At 46.8% G+C, this 20,077-nt stretch overlaps 1 protein-coding gene across 3 annotated transcripts; it reads right to left on the reverse strand.

The window, feature by feature from the left end:
• Positions 1-1,854: 1,854 nt before the first annotated feature.
• P2RX4 (purinergic receptor P2X 4) lies at positions 1,855-20,076 on the reverse strand. Of its 3 annotated transcripts, none has more exons than XM_047827343.1 (12): positions 19,943-20,076; positions 15,488-15,635; positions 11,115-11,186; positions 10,951-11,023; positions 10,441-10,537; positions 6,770-6,850; positions 6,526-6,667; positions 6,290-6,426; positions 3,630-3,723; positions 3,403-3,468; positions 2,969-3,064; positions 1,855-2,400 (listed from the first exon to the last, which is right to left on the reverse strand). In XM_047827343.1, the coding sequence occupies exons 1-12, from the start codon at positions 20,074-20,076 to the stop codon at positions 2,374-2,376; spliced, it is 1,167 nt and encodes a 388-aa protein (XP_047683299.1). In that variant the 3' UTR covers positions 1,855-2,373. The 3 variants fall into 3 exon arrangements, with proteins under 3 accessions (XP_047683299.1, XP_047683300.1, XP_047683301.1); XM_047827344.1 differs by having other exon boundaries at positions 19,824-19,950; XM_047827345.1 differs by lacking the exon at positions 19,943-20,076 and adding an exon at positions 19,800-19,935.
• Position 20,077: the final 1 nt, after the last annotated feature.

Here is a 20,077-nt window from a genome sequence, read left to right on the forward strand (position 1 = left end):
CCTAGTATCCCGCTACTGAAAGTGTGGTCCCCGGGCCAGGAGCATCCGCATCTCCTGAGAGTGCTTTGGAAATGCAAATTCCTAGGCCCCACTTAAACAAGATACCCGGGTGACTCGTGTGCACGCTAAAGTCTGAGAAGTACTGCTCTAGCAGGCTAGATTCTCCCAGTGGAGACGAACCAGATGAACAGCTCTGGGAGCTGCATTAATTGCACACGGAACACTGTTCTGTGAGCAGGCAGGTTACAGGACACATCACCCCGCGAGGTAGGTATTTAGCCCGTTTTATGGATCATCACCTGTAAACTGAGGCTCAGAAATTTACTTAAGTCTGTTGTCTGAAGGCTCTTTGTCAGCAAATTCAGCGTTCTACAGAACCTGGACAGTTGCCGGTTTTCGTGGCGTCTGGAGACTGTTTCAGAACTGATGCTTCCTCCAGACTAGAGGCTGGGGGTTCCCTGTACTCCAAACATGAAGTGAGCCCAGAGCATTGCTTCACTGGCTTTGAACCTCGGTTTTCTGTCATGAAGGGATGGCAGATAAGTTCTGAAAACTTCCTGTTCTATTGCTGCAGAACTGTGATTATTGGAATATGGGTCTTTAAGAGCAGGTGTTCCTATTCAAAGACCCCACTGAGAATCTGATGAAAGCTAAAAACAATGCACACAGGTGCATCCCTTTGCTGCGTTTTAAGGGTTCCTGAGACTCCTGAAAGTCCATGCACGCGTGCAAGGTGAAGCAGCAGCACCAGGGAGTGCCAGCACGTGGGAATATAGCTGAATACAAGATGCCTGGTGAGTAAAATAAGCAATCCCTCCCCCACCCTTCACCCCAGCTGGCTGTAGCGTTCCATCTGAGCTGAGGCCGAAAGAAGTGGCCCCCAGTCCAGAAACTCCGTTCTTGGCCTGCAGATGAGAAGCCATCCCTAAAACGTCCACTTCCATTTGATCCATGTGTTCAGGCAGGCGTTGTTTTCAAAGAGGCAGCACGAACCAGAGCTTTTTATTCAAAGGGGTTTGGTAAACTCCCCCCCCCCCCGCCCCCAAAGCAAGAAAAGCCCAGGTTTTATGCAGCAGAAGCAGGCACTTCTAAAATAAACGTTCCCTTCAGTACTTGGAAATGAATTCATGATGGCGGGGGAGGGGCAAGCAGCTTTCTTTAAGGAGATCCTGAAGACTCCATGCAGAATTAAGTCGGTGTGAAGGCGAAGCTAGAAATAACTTCATTAACATTTCAAACAAGGTAGGTGTAGGTGGTGCTGCTTGTGGTTGGAGACTTCTGGAAAGCAAATGGGGAGGGGACAGGATAAGCCCTGTTCTTGTTACTTAAAATTGTGTCCCCCATAGTGCAGGACCACAGTTTTATGTAAAAAAAACACATGCACATGTAAGACTAGTCACCACACAGGGGCACCTGGATGGCTCAGCCGGTTAAATGTCCGACCTCAGCTCAGGGCATGATCTCACGGTTTGTGAGTTCGAGCCCCTCGTCAGGCTCTGTGCTGACAGCTCAGAGCCTGCTTCAGATTCTGTGTCTCCCTCTCTCTCTGCCCTTCCCCTGCTCATGCTCTGTCTCTCTCTGTCTCAAAAATAAATAAAAACATTAAAAAAAAAAAAAAAAGACAGTCACCACAGGACAAAATCTTGTAAATTCTGTAGGAACACAGCCTTACAAATATCAAGATGCCGAGGCCTTCAAGAGAAGGTCGAAGTCGGGGAAGATGCCTAAAGCCCCAACAACAGACTGTTTCAGGAAGCTTTTTCTGAACATGGTGAGCTGTGACAACAAATGGGTTTAGTGGTCGAAGTAAAAGGGAAGAGAGGAAAGTTCTAGTTCATGCTATGAGAACAAAGATTGAGAAAATCGTTTTAATGTTTGGTCCTTGATCACCTCGACATGCCTCTTCTCAAGGAGACGTGCTAACTGTGTCCCATGACAGTATGGATTGGGGGGAGGAAGAGTGGACCGGGTGACCAAGAGCCAGTGACCACACCCAGGTGCCCTTCCTTCCCTTATAAAGTGCTTGAACAGAGCTGCTGGGCCCCAGCTGGACCAGTCTCGCAGTGGCCTGGAGACTGGAGCCCCTGAGGAAGGCTGGTCCTGAAGGAGGCCCTGCCCAGCAGCGGCAGTAGGGCCAGAGCCCTTAGGCCAGAGGTCGCCCCAACAACCCCACATTGAGGTGACCCACTGTGCAGGGTGGTTTACTACACACGCCCTACACACAAAACACGGGAGCAACCGGGCAACCATGAAGTTCTTGTGCAGTGGAGATGGACTCAGAATCTGGAACTTTCTCTGGGGTGACAATGGCAGCCTTTTCTCCCTCCTCGCTGTGCTCTGATGAGGGCCATGGGGAGCCCAGGTGTGGAGGCATCACTGGTCCATCTCACTGCCAAGCCCCTGCAAAGAAAGGTATGCTTATCGTTGACTGATATGCTTCTGGATAGATGTATAGACACCATGGGCTGCCCATAGGCAAGCCTGGGCCACTTAGGGCAGGCGAGAGCCAGGCACTCACCCTGAGAACTTTGGGCAGCCCTTCACAACTGTACATACTCAGCTTAGCCCGGTGCATGGGTTCTCAAAAAGCATGGTACCCAACCCCTCTTGCTACGTGAGGCAAGTTTAAGGAGTGTGTGGACATAGATTTTGTCATCATATTCATGATTATAAGTAACCTGAGATGTCACTAATTAAAATGAGGCTAGATTTTACAGAGTGAGCCCGTTTGAAGAAAAGTATGAAGTGAATACTAGTACAGATGGTCTAGAAATGGAGCGGAGGATGAGGGTAGTGAGCAGTGTGCCGCTGCCTGGGGTGACCACATGTCTAAGGAGTGCCACCTTTGCACCCGGGTCTCCCTCCAGATGGCCCAGTGCCCCAGGTGCTCACCACTGGCACAAAAAAGAGGCGGAGGTGGCAAGGTGCTTGGATCTTCCTGCCTGCTGGAGGTCAGGAGGCGGCCTACCTGCTCGTAATCCTCCACATACTTGTATTTCTTCTCCCGGTAGTAGTATCTTTTCTTCATGCAGTAGAGGACTATGACATCACACAGCACTGTCGCCTGAGTGCAGCACAGGGCGAGAAAGAGCGAGCCAGGATGCTTCAGCCCCTGTTATTCTATGCATGCCCCTTCCCACAAAGCCTGGAATCTTTCAAGGATAGAAAGGGCAAGGCTCCACCTCTCAGGAGAAGGCAAGGCCCCGAGGGCCATGGTTTTGGAGAAGGGAAGGGGAGGTGGGGTTGGGGGCAAGGGCAAGAAACTTGGAGGGTTGATTCCAGAAACAAGTGTCAAGGGGAGGAACCAGGATGCCAGTGGAGGGTCTCACTTCACTGTGCTAACTACTGCTGAGGAGGGCAGGCAGCTGGGGGGGGGGGTGGTGGGCAGTCTAAGTCACTCACCACCCCTAAGAGCGCCAAACCCGAGCCAATGTTGATCATGGTGGGAATGATGTCAAATTTCCCAGCCTACAAATGACAGAAGAAAAGGACAAAGTTGTGAGAGAGGTGGGCAAGAGCAGATAAAAGGTGGGGAGAGGGCCCGTGGACCCTGGCGAACCCAGAAGCCCGGGGTTCAGAACTCGGAAGCTCTGAACCAGAGCCCCGAGAGAAGCCGGCAGCCAGGCTACCTTTCCGAACACTATGATGTCGAAGCGGATGCCGTAGGCCTTGATGAGCGTGCGGTGCTCGGCGCCAGTCGGGTCACTGTAGTACTTGGCAAACCTAGGGAAAGGGGGACATCAGAGCAGAAATCCCGAGGCCCTCGGGAGCCGGCACTGCCTGCTGGACAGATGATACCTGAGCACCTCAGGGCCTCTCCCGGCTAATGTGGGCTGCGCAGGATGTGGGCTGGGCTGTTGGCAGAAGGATGCCAGGGCCCTTGGGGCACCAGAACTACTCTATCATCACTGTCCCCTCCTACGGTGGAGCTGGAACCTCATGCTCTGAACCTCCTCCTTGACACAGCAGAACCACCTGCCTCTCTCAAGGAGATCCTGGTCACCAACAGCATGTGGCCAGCCAGCAGCTAGCCCTAGGACTGCCTTGTGGGTAGGGGCATGAAGCTGGCCATGAAACTCCACAAAACTCACAGAATCAGTGCTGGACATTTTTTTTTAAAGAACTACTGACCCATCGATGGATAAATGAGTAAATAAAATGTGGTATATCCACATAATGGAATATTCTTTGGCCATAAAGAGAGATTAAGTAATGATAAATGTACAATATGGATGAACCTTGGAAAAAAACATGATGCTGAGTGAAAGAAGCCAGTCACAGAAATCCATATAGTGTGTGATTCCATTTATGCAAATCCAGAGAGAAAGGAAGCAGATGGTGGTTGACAGGGACTGAGGTAGATGGGAAGATACAGGTGATGGCTGAAGGGGTTTCGCACTGAGGGGATGAAAATGTTCCAAAATTACGCCGAGAGTGCTACAACTCTGTGAATGAACTAAAAATGATGGAATCCCACACTTTACATGGATGAAGAGTGTTGTGTAAACTATATCTCAATAAAGCCATTAAAAAAAAAAACATACACATGGGGGAATGGTGGTAGTGGGGGGTCTGTTGAGCCATGATGCCATTTGCTGCCCATGTTATACATATAGCACATTGATTCAGAGAAGCCTAAACTCTTGGCCCATGATTAGTCTGGCCCACAACCTCTATGTCATGGTCAGGCCTGGGGAATTCAGGTGGGGCCTGGTGCTAGTGGAGGTCAGGGGATGGGTGTCTTTCTGGTGACGGTTCCCATCGGCTTCTCTCTGTTCTGAGGTTCTGACCCAAGCTTGAGGTTTTTCCACAATGGTTTCTAAACTGTGTAACAGTAGAGACAGCAACACAAATCTAATTCCTTTACTAGGGAAAAAAAATTCAAATATCTGCCCTAGTATCAGTGAGTCAGGTGGTTCAAAATGATAGCTGACTGTAATTCTGGAGGTTTCTGTGATCCCGTATTGGCTTGCACACGTCACCACTAGAGGGAGACAAGTGCAACACAAAAGCACCTCAGACCTACTCAGGTGGCCCCTTGTGGGGATGCTTTTTTTGAGTGGCAAAATGCATGAGAGATGCCACAAAGGGCACACAACAATGTACGTGGCTACGGGTCTGGTTGCCTCAGGAAACGTGACCCTGGCCCCCTGGTCCTCCCATCAGATTACCAGCTGCACCGGGCTGAACACTGTCACCCAAGATTCGAATCCACCTGGAACATGTGAATGGGAAAAGGAAATAGGAAAATAGGGTCTTTGCAGCTGGAATTAGTTGAGATGAGGTCAGACTGGATTAGGGTGGACTTTGATTCAATATGACTGGTGACCTTGTAAGAAGAGAGGACACACGGGGATGCGCACAGAGGGAAGGCTTTGTGACAACAGCGGCAGAGGTGGGAGTGATGAGTCTATGAGCCAAGGAACACTGGGGAGCCCCCAGAACCTGGAAAAGGCAAAAAAAAGGTAGCTGGCCTTGCTGACATCTTGATTTGGGAACTTTGGCCTCCACATCCATGAGAGAATAACTTCCTGTTGTTTCAAGCCACCCACCTTGTGGTAATTTGTTGTGGCAGTCCCAGGACATGAATACTTGGTATTTTCGGTAGGGAAGTATCAGCAAAGGCCTTTCCTGAGGCTTAAGCCTGTATCTCCTGCACCCTGGGCATTCCAAAGGCAGACTTGGGTCTTTGAGAAACTAATTCCTGGGTCAGGCCCCAGAGGTCTTCAGACTAGAGGATCACAAGCTCACCCACTCCTCAAAATCAGTGAGCAGGGGTCCTAGGAGGCTGGCCCAAGGGAGCTCAAGCAGCCAGCCTCTCTGGGCTACTCTGAAAATTGTATCAACATGATTTTTTTTTTTTTTATGTTTATTTTTGAGACAGAGACAGAGTTTGAGCAGGGGAGGGGCAGAGAGAGAGGGAGACACAGAATCTGAATCGGGCTCCAGGCTCCGAGCTGTCAGCACAGAGCATGACGGAGGGCTTGATCTCAACAGACTGCAAAATCATGACTTGAGCTGAAGTCGGACTCTTAACCGACTGAGCCACCCAGGCGCCCCTCAACATGATTTCTGAAGTAAGAAGGGGCACAGGAAGCTCTCGCGGGCCAGGATACTGTGGGCACAAGATCTACTAGGAACACTCTGGTACATACCTCTCTACCTGCCCTCAGAGGCTGCCTGAGTGCTGGTCTTTGGTGGGCACGGACACCCCCGCTGGGGAGTGATCCAGGCACTGTCGCCCCCCACCCCCCAACACAAGAGAACCAGGCCCCAAGCTCACACCTACCTGAAATTGTAGCCGGGGGACACATTGTGGTCCACATCCCGGGTGTCCAGGCGGCGGAAGGAGTACCTGGGCAAGCAGAGGGAGGCGGTTCTGTCCAGGTTGCAATCCCAGTTGATCTGGATACCCATGATGCCTCCCTGCAGGTTGTGAGCAGAGACAGCAAGCTTTCCTCGGGGCCCATTCTAGAACCAGATGCGTTAAAGGCTGTGTCAGAAAAGCCAGGGGCCTCTGCCTACCTCAATGGCCATGTCCTGGAAGCTGTGCCCTGCATTCTCCACTATTTTGCCAAGACGGAATATGGGGCAGAAGGGATCTGTTATGGCGTCATAAATGCACGATTTGAGGTAGGTAGTGGTGACATTGGGAAGAATATTCCTCCTAAAGTCAGGAGGAAGCAGAAATGAAGTGAGGGAAACCTCAAAGAGGAGCCAGAAGTTGCTCTAAGACACTGGTGAACTCACACAGCTGGCCACCACTTACTTGCTGAAATTAAATTTGGGATACCAGATGTTGTTCTTAACCAAAAGGGTGAAGTTTTCTGCAGCCTTTAAAAAAGCAGGTCTGAAAAAGATAACGTAACATATTGTTAATAAAAGTACAAGTAGATGTATGCTCTCCTCCTTATGTAATATTTTTAAAAAGCACAGACACGTGTCCTACAATGTCATTTTGTCAAGAAAAAACATGATAACCTCTCGAGCATTTTCTACCGTCCTCTGCATAAACACTAGGTTAACAGAGGAGGGTAAACTAAACCTTTCCTTTTCTTCCTGTCATGCCTCTTGCCGAAGGCAGTGGGCATTTAAGAGTTTGAGGAATAGCTAAGGAGAAAGGATGCCTGGTAGCTTCCCTTGAAATTATTCAGCCTGCAGCCGGTTTCGGGGTTTCAGGGTTTCAGAGTGAGTGCATCTCACTCAGGTGCCCTCAGGGGAATGCTCAACAGATCTGGTTTTACAAGTCCAAGCAAAGGTGAATTCACCAACAGGGTGGATCCTGATCTCACCGCAAAAGTACACAAAAATCACGTGTCTGCTGGCACTCTCTTCTTGGAAGTGCCACATCAGCTTCTGGCTGACAGGTACAGGGTAAATCTGTCTCCAAGGGGACCCCGCTTCTTTGGTGCGTCTCTACAGGAGAATCCAGTGCTGGGGGCAGACCCCTCTGTGGGGAAGGGTGGGGGGGAGGGGGCAGGGGAGGCTTCCCTGATCCAGGTGGAATATTTGAGTTTATAAACAGTATCCATAGTCTTCTTAACCCTGAGACAGAAGCAAGTCCACACAGCAAAGACAGCTGAACCTGTCACCACTGATGCCAAGAAAGGCCTTGACCAAGGTACTTCTCTCAGGGCTTCAAGTTCTCACATCCCTGTATCAAGAGGGATGGATTATATTAGGGTTTTTCAAACTATTGCCATTCTCTATACCATAGCTTTCCCCCACATCTGTCTAACTCATATGTAAAACTTTTAAGATTAACTGTTTTATTATTTTTTTAATGTTTTAAAAAATTTAATGAATGAATTTTATTTTAGAGAGAGAGAGCACACAAGTGGGGGAGAGGAGCAGAGGGAAGGGAGAGAGGGAGAGAGAGAGAAAGAGAGAAAGAGAATGAATGAGAATCCCAAGCAAGATCCATGCCTAGTGCAGAGCCCGATGCAGGGCACGATCCCAGGATTCTGGGGTCATGACCCAAGCTAAAACAAGAATCAGTTGCCTAACTGACTGAGCCATCCAGGTGCCCCTAACTCACAGTTTAAAAAAAAAAAAATGCAGGTGTAATCCACACAATATAAAATTAACCATTTTAAAGTGTTAATTCAGTGGCATTAAATACATTCACGATGTTGTGCAACTATCACACATCTAGTTCTAGAACATTTTCATCACCCCAAAGAGAAACTTTGTACCCATTAAGCACTAATATCTATTCCCCCCACCCCTACGCCCTACCCTACCCCCTGCCTTTGGGAACCACTAATCTACTTTTTGTCTCTCCAAATTTGTCTACTCTGGACATTTTATATAAACAGATTCATACAATATGTGGCCTTTTGTGTCTGGCTTCTTTCACTTAGCACCATGTTTCTAGGTTCATCCACATTGTAGCATCTAACGTTTCATTCTCTTTTTATGGCTGTGTCCTATTCCTTTGCATGGATGGACTGTAATCTGTTTATCTCTTTCTCTGATGGACATTTGTGTTGTTCCTGCCTTTAGGATCAACTGACTGTTTTTTACTGACATTCATTTTGAAATGAAACTTTCCATCATGACCATAAGAAATATCATTTGCCCCAAGTCAGAGGTCATTGTTCAAATAAATATAATCATATCAAAACAGTATTACTAAAAGTTGTAGTTAAGGGGCACCTGGGGGGGCTCAGTCGGTTAAGCGTCCAACTCTTGATTTCGGCTCAGGTCATGAGATGGAGCCCTATGTCAGGCTCCGTGCCTAGAGTGAAGCCTGCTTGGAGTTCGTTCGTTCATTCTCATTCTCTCTCTCTCTCTCTCTCTCTGCCCCCCCACCCCCCACCGCCCCTCTCCCCTGCTTACACACTCTCTCTCTCTCTCTCAAAAAAAAAAAAAAAAAAGTTCTACTTAATATTACTGTTTGCCCAAGGTGCTGAATCTGGGGATTGTATGAGAAATGGAAATCAGCAAGTTCTAAAAGACACCCCAAACCAGGATTTCCTCCTTGATATAAGCTTAGAAGCTGAATAAGAATGGGAATGTCCTTCTCTTCATGTGACTCATGTTATTTCATGTTATCAGTGTATACTTAAAAATCATCTTCCACTCGATTAGATACATAACAGTGCTGTCCAATGAAAATATACTGAGACACAAATACAAGCCACCTTGCAATTTCAAGTGTCTAGTAGTCACATTAAAAAGTGAAAATAACAAGTGCAACTAACTTTTCTATAATAACCCAATATATCTGAAGTATTATTTCACCAGGTAAATACAAAGTATCATATATATATGTATATAGTATCATATATATAATACATATACATATATTTGTTTCCCATAACGTCTTCAGGCTCTGGAGTACATTTTACACTGAGCATTTTGTTTGGTTCCAGACACATTTTGAGTGCTCGACAGCCACCCATGGCCAGTAGCACGATGTTAGGGAGCACAGCTCCATAAGACCCTTTGCAGCTCAAAAATGCTAGGATTCATTTTCTTTTAGTATTTCCTTCCCTAGCCTGAGCTGCTGCCCTCGGCAATCTTGCAATCGGCACCTCTCAGCCGTTTCTTCCATTGTGGTGTACCCCAGATGAGGTTAACGTGGCTGGCTCCCTGCCAAGCTTATCCAGGCCTCCGTCTGAACTCTGGGTCAGGAAGGCTGGAGTTGCAAGCAATTCTGAGAGCGTTACCTCTGACCCACCCAATCAAAGTGAGCAAATTACTATTGGGAAGAATGTTATTCTAGGGCAGCCCTGAGCCTGCTCTCCTTTATAAAACACACTACAGTGGACACTAATTATTTTCCTGCCCAGCATCTGTTCCCTTCTTTTCTGGTAATGATCCCCCAATTTCCTTTGGAAGCCACACCTCTCTACTCTCAGGCTATGTGATTTGGGTGGGAATGACTGCGCCCTAGCTCCAGAGGTGGGCAGGTGACCCAGGCCTGAGCTGATAAGCAAAATCCATGCCTCAGCTACAGTGATGGGTGGAGGGATGTGGCTGAAGATGTGATGATGGACAGGTCTAGAATCTTTATGGACAACCGGGCTGGGAGACTTGGGAGAATATAAGCCCAGAGACGCCTCCTAGGACTACACCACAGTCCTGCAAATGAAGCCAATATGGGGGAAGCAGAGTCAAAAGGTGGAAACTCTGAAGCTGTCTTTGAGTCCCAGGTCTAGTCATGCTGGGCTCTTCATAGTTAGTTGGACAGTAAACTGCCCCTGCCATGTGTGTGTCCTGCTTGAGGCACCGAGAACTGTTTCCTGTTAGTTACTTGCAACTGACAAAGTCCAAACATAGAAATAAATCATCTGTACTCTTCTCGCAAGTGACAAATGCTGTGGCCCGCCTTGCCGTTGGTCCCGGCCCTGGGGAAGCCCGATTCCACAAAGGCACCAAGAGCACAACACACAGGCTTAACTCCCCTGCCGCCTTCCCTTGGGCAGGACTCACTCAGGCACATGTGTGTCATCTTCCACTGGACACCAGGCTGCCACCTCGCACGTCTTCACGGTCTCATTGAACAGCACGCATCTTCCTGTTGCAATTCCTGCAGGGCAAGGGGCACCTATTTTCTACTTTTGCAAGGGAGAGAAGGGGAAGCACCGCCATAACATCCTGTGCAATTGATCTTGAGCTGTTCCAGTTACAGGCTTTATACAGTTTCCACAAATTAGAGGAAAACAGTTGCCTGAGTCCAGCAGCAAGGCTAGGGTGATGGCACAGGACAAGATCTGGGATGGCCTCTGGAGTATGGGTAACAGGTGAATGTCGAGAAGATCCTAAGAGCCTAATCGGTACAGCAGGCTCACCCAAGGTCATATGAAGGACTGGGGAACGTAGGGGATTTCTTCGTCCCGAACATCTCTCTGGGAGAGAAGCCCCACAGGGGAGGCAGTCTGGTCAGGGGCTGCCTTCCCCACGCTAAATATCTACTGTGGGGTCACAGCCACGTGCTCATACCGTTGCTGTGGGTGCCTGAAGAGCCAGCAGCACAGTTGGCATCAGATTTACACACAGTGGTCTTATCTGGAAGCTGTAAAGAGAAGAAAGAGTGAAAACAAATTCCATGTAGTCAGTCAGGTGGGGGAGAGGGGCCTGAGGCTCTTTCCTGAGAAGCTGCCTACCTCAGGACAGAGGCCCTGGGTCTGGTTGACGGTGGTGATCATGTTGGTCATGATGAAGAGGGAGTTCTCCTCCTGCAGAGTGGGAAAGGGGGGAGAGAGCACCACTGTGTTACCTTCAGAGGAGTCAGGCCAAGCCATAAAGAAAGCCAGGTGTTCATTTAATAGGACAGTACCTTTCACTTCTCCCATATGTCATGCAGAAAACATTTTAAAAACTGATCTTTTGGGGCACCTGGGTGGCTCCATCGATTAAGCCACCGACTTCAGCTCAGGTCATGATTTCATGGCTCGTGAGTTCAAGCCCCGCATCAGGCTCTCTGCTGCCAGCATAGGGACTGCTTCAGATCCTCTGTCCCCCGCCCTCCCAACTCTCTGCCCCTCCCCCCTGGGTGCACTCTCCTTTCTCCCTCTCTCTCAAAAATAAACACTAAAAATTAAAGAAACAAAAACAAAAAACAACCCTGATCTTTTTTTTTTTTTATATCTTGTTCTCTGAGAGTTTATAAGCTAACTGAAGACGGGATTCAAGTAAATACTTGTACCACAATCCCCCCTTATCTGCAAGGGGATAATGTTCCAAGACCCCTGGGGGATGCCTGAAAATGCAGATAGTACCCAACCCTCCATATACGGTGTTTTTTCCAATGCAGACATACCTATGATAAAGTTAAATTTTAAATTAAACATAGTAAGGGGCACCTGGGTGGTTCAGTCCAACTTTGGCTTGGGTCATGATCTCATGGCTCATGAGTTTGAGCCCCACGTCGGGCTCTGTGCTGACAGCTCAGAGCCTGGACTCTGCTTCGGATTCTGTGTCTCCCTCTCTCTCTGCCCCACACCTGCTTGCACTCTGTGTGTGTGTGTGTCTCTCTCTCTCTCAAAAATAAACATTTAAAAAATAAATAAATAAATTAGACACAGTAAGAGATTAACAACAATAACTAATACTAAATAGGACAATTATAATAGTATACTATAATAAAAGGTATGTGAATTTAGTCTCTCTCTCTCAAAATACCTTACTGTACTGTACTCACCCTTCTTTGGGTGATGATAAATTGCCTATGTGAAGACATGAAGTGAGGTGAATGTTTGAAGCATTGCGCTGCTACTGACTTGAGGTTATGTCAGGAGCACCATCTGCTTCCAGACTACGGCTGACCATGGGTAACTGAAACTGTGGACGGGCGGGGTGGGGTGGGGGGGCTACTGTTTATATGTGTTCATGGCAGAATTGTTCATAGTGACCCAGAGGTGGAAACACCCCAAGTATCTATTGACAGATGAATGGATAAACAGATTGTGGTTATCTATACCTACGTGTATACCTACAATGGAATAGGACTCGGCCATAAAGAGGAATGAAGCACTGAAACAGGATACAACTGGGTGAACCTCAAAAACATGATGCTAAGTCAAAGAAGCCAGACACAAAAGGCCACATATTTTATGATTCTATGAAATTTCCATAGAGCCAGAAGGTAGGTGAGTGGGTGTCTCAGAGGCAGGGGTAAAGTGGAGGGTAGGATGAGCAGTGACTGCTTAATGGGTATGGGGTCTCCTCTTGGGGTGATGAAAATGTTCTGGAACTAGAAGGAAGTTATAGGTGCATAATATCATGAAAGTACTAAATGCCATGGAATTTTTCAATCTGAAATAGCTAATATTATGACATGTGAATTTCACATCAGTGGAAAAAAATGTCTATAATCTGAAGTGGTTCCTTAAATAAAGCTTGGCTTGTTAAGGGAAAAGAGCCAAAAAGTGCTCAAGACATCCTCTGCCAAACAGATTACCTCAGAGGTACAAAAACGCAAGGCCACCAAAGTCCCCAAATTTGGCTGGTTTTCTTTCCTAGCTGAAATTAAAATAAATAAATAAAACATTCTAGAGAAGATCAAATCAGGGTCAGCAATTGATACTTCTCCATTTGAGAAGGTTGTTTTTTCCTCCCAGGAATGTGCCAAAAGGTTGATTTACAGTTTCTGGAGAGGGAGCACCTGGGTGGCTCGGTCGGTTGAGCATCCAACTCCTTTTTTTTTTTTCCAATGTTTATTTCTGAGAGAGAGACAGAGCACAAGTTGGGGAGAGGCAGAGAGAGAAGGAGACACAGAATCCAAAGCAGGCTCCAGGTTCTGAGCTGTCAGCACAGAGTCTGACACGGGGCTCGAACTCACAAACTGTGAGACCGTGACCTGAGCCACAGTCAGACACTTAACTGACTGAGCCACCCAGGTGCCCCAAGCATCCAACTCTTTTTTTTTTTTTAATTTTTTAAAAATGTTTTTATTAATTTTTGAGACAGAGACAGAGCATGAGCAGGAGAGGGGCAGAGAGAGAAGGAGACACAGAATCTGAAGCAGGCTCCAGGCTCTGAGCTGTCAGCACAGAGCCTGATGCGGGGCTCGAACTCACAGACTGCTAGATCATGACCTGAGCTGACGCTGGACGCTTAACCGACTGAGCCACCCAGGCACCCCCCCACCAAGCATCCAACTCTTGATTTTGGCTCAGGTCATGATCTTGCAGTTTGTGGGTTCAAGCTCCACGCTGATAGTGCAGAGCCTGTTTGGGATTCTTTCTCTTTCTGCCCCTTCCCCCGCCAAAATAAATAAATAAAACATAAAAAAAAAAGATCAATATTTAGAAAACAAAAGTTTCTAGAGAACAATTCACTGGGGATGAGACTGAAGAATTGCTAAGGACCTTCCAACATAAGGAATAAAAGATGTCCAAAAATCCTAGTTGGACCTCCCCCTCACTGAACACTGGCATTCTAAAATGAAATACCAGAAGCTTTCTGTTAGTGTTTCGTACTCTGTGGAAGAGTGGAGTCAGTACCGGGAGCCATCTGGAGGATCAGGGTAACTCAGGGATCAAAATGTCTGTAGACCTCTCCACCCCCAGGTCTGACAAGGTGTTGGAAGCTCTGGGAATAGCTAGCATCTTCCAAAGAAAGATCTAGAACAAGCCAAGTTGGGAGACAAGGAAATGTCTTGAGGAAGCATGAGGATGTGGCATGATGTCCAAGGCTCTCCTGGCTTTTTTTTGTTTGATTTTTTTTGAGAGAGAGATGGAACATGAGGGAGTTCAGGCAGGGGAGGGGCAGAGAGAAAGAGGGAGACACACAATCCGAAGCAGGCTGACAGCTCAGAGCCCGATGTGGTCCTCGAACTCAATAACCATGAGATCATAACCTGAGCGTAAGTCGGAAACTTAACTGACTGAGCCATCCAGGCACCCCTATTTCTTATCTACTTTAAGCTCAGGGAAACTTCAGTCTGGAGATGAGCACTGCAAACAAATGTTTGTGGTCCATCCGCAAAGAAGCAGAGGCATTGTGCAAGCTCATGAAGAGAGAGCACTGTGGGGCTCACGTAGCCCCCAGCCCAGAGTTGAGCTGGAAGGCAGAGCAGCTGCCTATTCCTTTCCACTGAGGGGCAGAAGCAGTGGGTCCATGGTCTTCCTTGGCCCCAGTAAACAGACTGGGTATGATGGTCCCCATGGCTTCACAGGAAGCAGAGGTCTCTCTGTTGACGCAGATGCATGCCAACAGGACCACCTGCCTCCAGCAAACTATGAATCCGCTGTTCCATTTGACCTTCATTGCTCATTAGCTTTGGTATTCTCTGGGCACCCCACAAAACCCTTCTCTTGAGAAGTCGGGGGTGGGGGGAGGGAAATGAAGAAAGAGAGTTTCTCAACTCCTTGCTTAGCTCTGAGCCAGGAGCTGACAGGTTATTTGCATTTAGCCACCCCAGGACCCTAGCATATAAGGCATCTGGAGGGATAAGTCAGGGTCTGGCCATGGACCACAGTCATTATCATGGCTAAAGACAGTTAATACTTAACTTGGAGCTGTGTCAATTAACAGACTGGATACTAGGGTGCTGTATCACTTTCTTCCCTTACCTTTATTACTGACAAAATCCTATATGGGCATGTCTGTTTCCTTCTGGTTTGGCTTTGGTCTCGAACTGCTGATAAACTTTTTACACTGTCTGCAAAGGTTTACCTTGTGGATTTACAACAATAAAGCAAATACAAAGTGTGGAATGGTGGTATTTCCACCTGAATTTTTCCCAGGATTTAAAACATTTGCTTCTCTACCTTTCAGGGCCTGAGACAGGCCGAGTTGTCTGTGTTTAAGCCAACCATGATTTAGGGCTGAAGCAACCTAGCTGGTTGAATATTATTTATTTGACCCCAAGCCAGAAAGGGATCTGCCTGTGTTGCTTTCTTGGACTAAGAAAATCAGTCTGGGCATCAGTGATGTTAGAACTCGGCGAATCATTAATCAAGAGAGCAAAGTCAGTAAAGGGAAAGGAGCTAATGAGAAGCTTTAGTGTTAGAAGCCATGGTGGGAGGCATACCTGAGCTGGAATCACATAGTCCGCCACATCCCAGACCCGGAATCCAAGTGTAGAAGTGTTGGTTACAGTCACGCCTTTGGCTTTGGTAGTAACGGAGCTGACCACAGAGTCCATTTCCTGGTAGCCTTTTTCCCACACAAACACCCATCTACAAAATAAAACACTCCTCTTAAATTGCCATTAGGATTCAGTGACTTTGAATTGATACTAGGGAGTCTCTGATAGCCAGAGGCTGACAGTACAACATTAACTAATTAGGCAAATTTGCAAAACTGTTTAACTTGGGGGGCTCTGCAAAATGGGCATATAGAACATAAATCACAGGGTGGTTTGTGGGAGATAAATGAGATGATGTAGGTAAAGCCCTTAGCACAGTGATCAGCACAAAGAAAGTACTCAATGAATGTCTTTATTTGACATTCAAATATCTATAGTTGAGCACTTTCAATGCACTATGACCTGCAGAATCTCCAAAGCAATTATAAAAATTATGATAATAGTTACCATCTGGGTGTTTTCTAATCCAAGGTGCTAATCTAAGCTCTATATATTTATTAACTAATTTAATCCTAACCACTTTATAACCAGATATTATTCTCCATTTATTTTAAAATTTATTCTCTATTTATCTTAAAGTTTATTTATTTACTTTGAGAGAGTGAGAGTGTGTGCATGCGTGAGCAGAGGAGCAGAGAGAGGGGGAGAGAGAGAATCCCAAGCAGCCTCCGCACGTGGGGCTCTATCCCACGAACTGGGAGATTGTGACCCGAGCCAAAATCAAAAGTCAGACACTTAACTGACTGAGCCACCCAGGCACCCCTATTATTCTCTATTTTTACAGAGGAGGAAACTAAGACAGAGAGAGGTTAAGTCATTTGCCCAAGGTCACACAGTTAGTGAATGACAAAGTGAGGATCTGAACTCAAGTCTTTTGCCTCTGAAGCCTCTTTTCTTGTCCTGTATGCTATACTCCCTCCAGAAAAGAGAATCTCACTGTTAAAGTAACTTTTTATATTAGTTTCATACTTTTTCTCCAAGAATTCAGGTCCCATGTATGCTTCTCTTCTCTGGGGAGAATTGAGGGTGTTGCAACCAGCTTGAATAATTAAAGGAGGGCCTGGGTGGCTCAGCCATTTAAGCGTTGACTTTGGTTAGGTCATGATCTCATGGTTCATGAGGTCAAGCCCCGCATCAGGCTCTGCACTGACAGTTCGAAGCCTGCTTGGGATTCTCTCTCTCTCCCTCTCTTTGCCTCTTCCCCATCTGTATTCTCATTCTCTCTCTCTCTCTCTCTCTCTCCCTCTCAAATAAATAAACTTAAAAAAAATCTAAAGGCATTAGCACATAGTGGTTAGGACACTGGAACCTAGACTGAAGTCAGTGATCATGGTTCATTTCTAAGCCCTACCTTCACTAGGCATAACTTTGGCCTTTCTCTGTGCCTCAGTTTTTCCTATCAATAACATGGGAATGATAATAGGACTTCATAGGATAGTTGTGAGGTTAAATAAGTTAATGCATGTCAAATGTTTAGAACAATGTTTGTGTTGCCATCAAAAGGCTAAAATTGGCCATGATGGGAGGATTTACACCATGGAAGTTGGCTAATACTACAAGTGAGAACTCCTTTCCACCAGAGCTGTTATTAAACACCTACCAGCGACCATTATTGTTATTTTTTCTAGAATCAAGAAATGCTAGCATCCCTCTCCTCTCCTTATAAGCTCTAGCTGCTAAGACTCCAAAAAATCACTGGCTTTGGTTATTTATGGGTTTGTCTGGTCTGAGCAGTCTCCAAATTCATTGTCCAACCTAGAGGTAGGCTTTTCCCCAAACAAGTCCTTTTCTTCAAGTGTTCTAGGAATTTAGCTGCAATGTAAGCTTTCATTTAATTCTACTGAGACACACAGAAGCTTATTTTACCACAGAGTACAGTGAGTTGCTAAATCAGAGACACATGGTTTCACACAAATCACTATGTGATTAACTACTGCCTCATCATGTGATAGATGACAGAATCAGATAACTGAGAAATCCATGTCCAGTCTAAGATGAATTGGTTTAGGAAGCTAAGAGATGAGTTAAAAAAAAAGGAAAAAGAAAAGAAAAAAAAAGAAAAATGCCTTTAATTTCCTGAGTCAGTTTTGATCATAGAAGATGGAAAAGCAAAGCATTTACTGCTTTATAAATCCTCATGATCAAGGTAGCACACACTCTATGGGAACCTTGGAAAGCTGTGCTACCCAACAGAAATAGAACACAAGCTACATATGTAATGTAATTTCTAACAGCCATGTTAAAAAAGTAAAAAGTGTGGGACCCAAGGAATTTTACAAAAATCCCCTACCCCTGGACAAGCGGAGCAAGACTAACTCCATTTTGTGCTACACCCACCATCTCATGTATAACCCCCACATGACCTACTTATTGCTTAAGACATTCCCCCACCCTAGTCAAGCCGCTGAGCAAACCCTTACTGGAAACCGGCTCATTTAGGAATGCGGAACCCCTAACCGCCAAATAACGTAAACCCTGCCTTTTGCTCGCCAAACTTGCGCGCCAATTCTGACCAGAGTGATAGGCTAGTTCAAACAGTTACTATGGGGTAAATTGTAATTCAATTGGCCACCTGCGTGTGGACTGACATGAATATACAACTTTCTGTGTGTGTTACAATCTCATTGGCCACTGGCCCCTATAAAACTGCTACCCCTCTTAACCTAAGGGTCCAAGTCCCTGCTCCCCTGTGTTGGATATACTTGGGCCCAAGCTCGAGCTTGCAAATAAACCCTCGTGCGTTTGCATCGGTATCGGCTCCTTGGTGGTCTCTCGGATTCAAAATCAGGGGGTTTACAAAAGAAAAACAGGTAAAATTAATTATAATGATATATTTTATGTTACCCAATATATCCAAAATATTTTATCATGTTACCAATGTAAGATGTATTAATGTGATAGTTCACATCTTTATGGGCAGCTATAGACACTTTCTGTAGTCTAGAACTTTACAGATACCCTAAGGTAGATTTAAACTAATCCTCCCTTGAGGATCGAAAGCCAAGAGGAAAAAGCTGAGAGCTTTTGATTCTAAGTGCTTCCGGTCCAATCCAGCAATTTGAGTTTACTTAACCAGTTAGAAGCAGGTCTCAAAATTTAAGGTGCATCAACAATCACTGGGGGGCAAGGAGTTACTGGTGGTGGTATGTAATAAGACTTAATAAATCCAAACCTGGGAGTGGGCCAGGTTTGGGTTCTGATGTAGAGCCCATATGTGGGAAACCATTTTATTGAATCCTGTCAGTGCTTACTGCTGCTCAGCTGACAGCTGTTAGAACCCATACCTAACAGCCAGATCATGTGAATTCCCAACAGCGGTGTTAACAGATTCCAAGCCCCACTCCAGGGTGAGGGATCTGTTACTTTTATACAGTTCCTCAGGTGAATCTTTCACAATCAGGTAGGTTTAGAAAACACTAGGACATTGGTTCTCAAACTTTGCTGCACATCAGAATCACGCTGGGAGTCAGTCATACTCCGTAGCAATGAAATCAGGTCTGGGGATGGGAGTCAGCAATCTGTATTTTTAAAAGGTTCCCAAAAGGTTCTAATGTGCAGCTGGGAACCACTGCATTAAGCCTTTCAAGAAAAGGAATGCCAGAGTAGATAACATGTCAGCTCAGCACCTGTAGACGCTGTAACACCCAGGTGGACCTTGAAAGTGGGCCCAATTGGTAAGTTAATTTCTACCTCCTCTTTGAGTTTCATTAAATTGTAATGGATGCATTCAATTAAAATTAAGCACTTGGTGAGACTAGAAGGTGGCAGAGCATATGGAAGCATAAAAAGGGAGCACAGAATGATGAGGCTAAGTAAAGTACTTATACCAAAAACCCAACCACTTCACAAAACAAAGGAACTGAAATGCTAAAATGCTTTTTAGAAGTGTGACCTCTTCACTCTCTTGGGTTACCACACGGTACTTAAAGGAAAGGACCGGAAGCCACAGACCCAAAAGGAACCAAATGGAAATCCCAAGTCTTGTTTTCTGTCAGCTGATCATTAGAATGGGAAGTGAAGTGCAAAGACTGAGCCATTTAGGACAAAGCACCCCCGCCGCCAAAGGACAACACGGAGCAAGTCAGAGAACAAGAAGCAGGAAGGATGAAGGTCTAGCCAGGCTTTGCCCTGAAAACACAACATCAAAGCTGTCTCCTGACTCAGAGCCCGGTCCCCGGTGGCCAGGGTCCGGGGAGGGGTGTGTCACCCGTCTCGGGTCGCGGCCCCCCCCCCCCCCCCCCTTCGCAGACAGCACCTGGAAGCCGCTCGAGGGGCTCACCGGGTGACCTAGGCCAGGAGGAGCAGGTGCACGGGCGGGACGCAGAAGGGGAGTTCCCGGCCGTCACGACACTCCTGACCCCGGGACCCCTCGGGGACAGCGCCTGCGGTCGCGCTCACCCGATGACGTAGGCCAGGATGAGCACCTGCACGGCCCGGTTCATGAGCCCCACTTTACGGCTGCGGATGAGCACGATGCGCGGCGTGTCGTACTCGAACAGGAAGGCGGCCAGCGCCGCGCAGCAGCCCGCCATG

The sequence above is a fragment of the Prionailurus viverrinus genome, chromosome D3 (assembly GCF_022837055.1).
Source record: "Prionailurus viverrinus isolate Anna chromosome D3, UM_Priviv_1.0, whole genome shotgun sequence".
Taxonomy (NCBI): domain Eukaryota; kingdom Metazoa; phylum Chordata; class Mammalia; order Carnivora; family Felidae; genus Prionailurus; species Prionailurus viverrinus.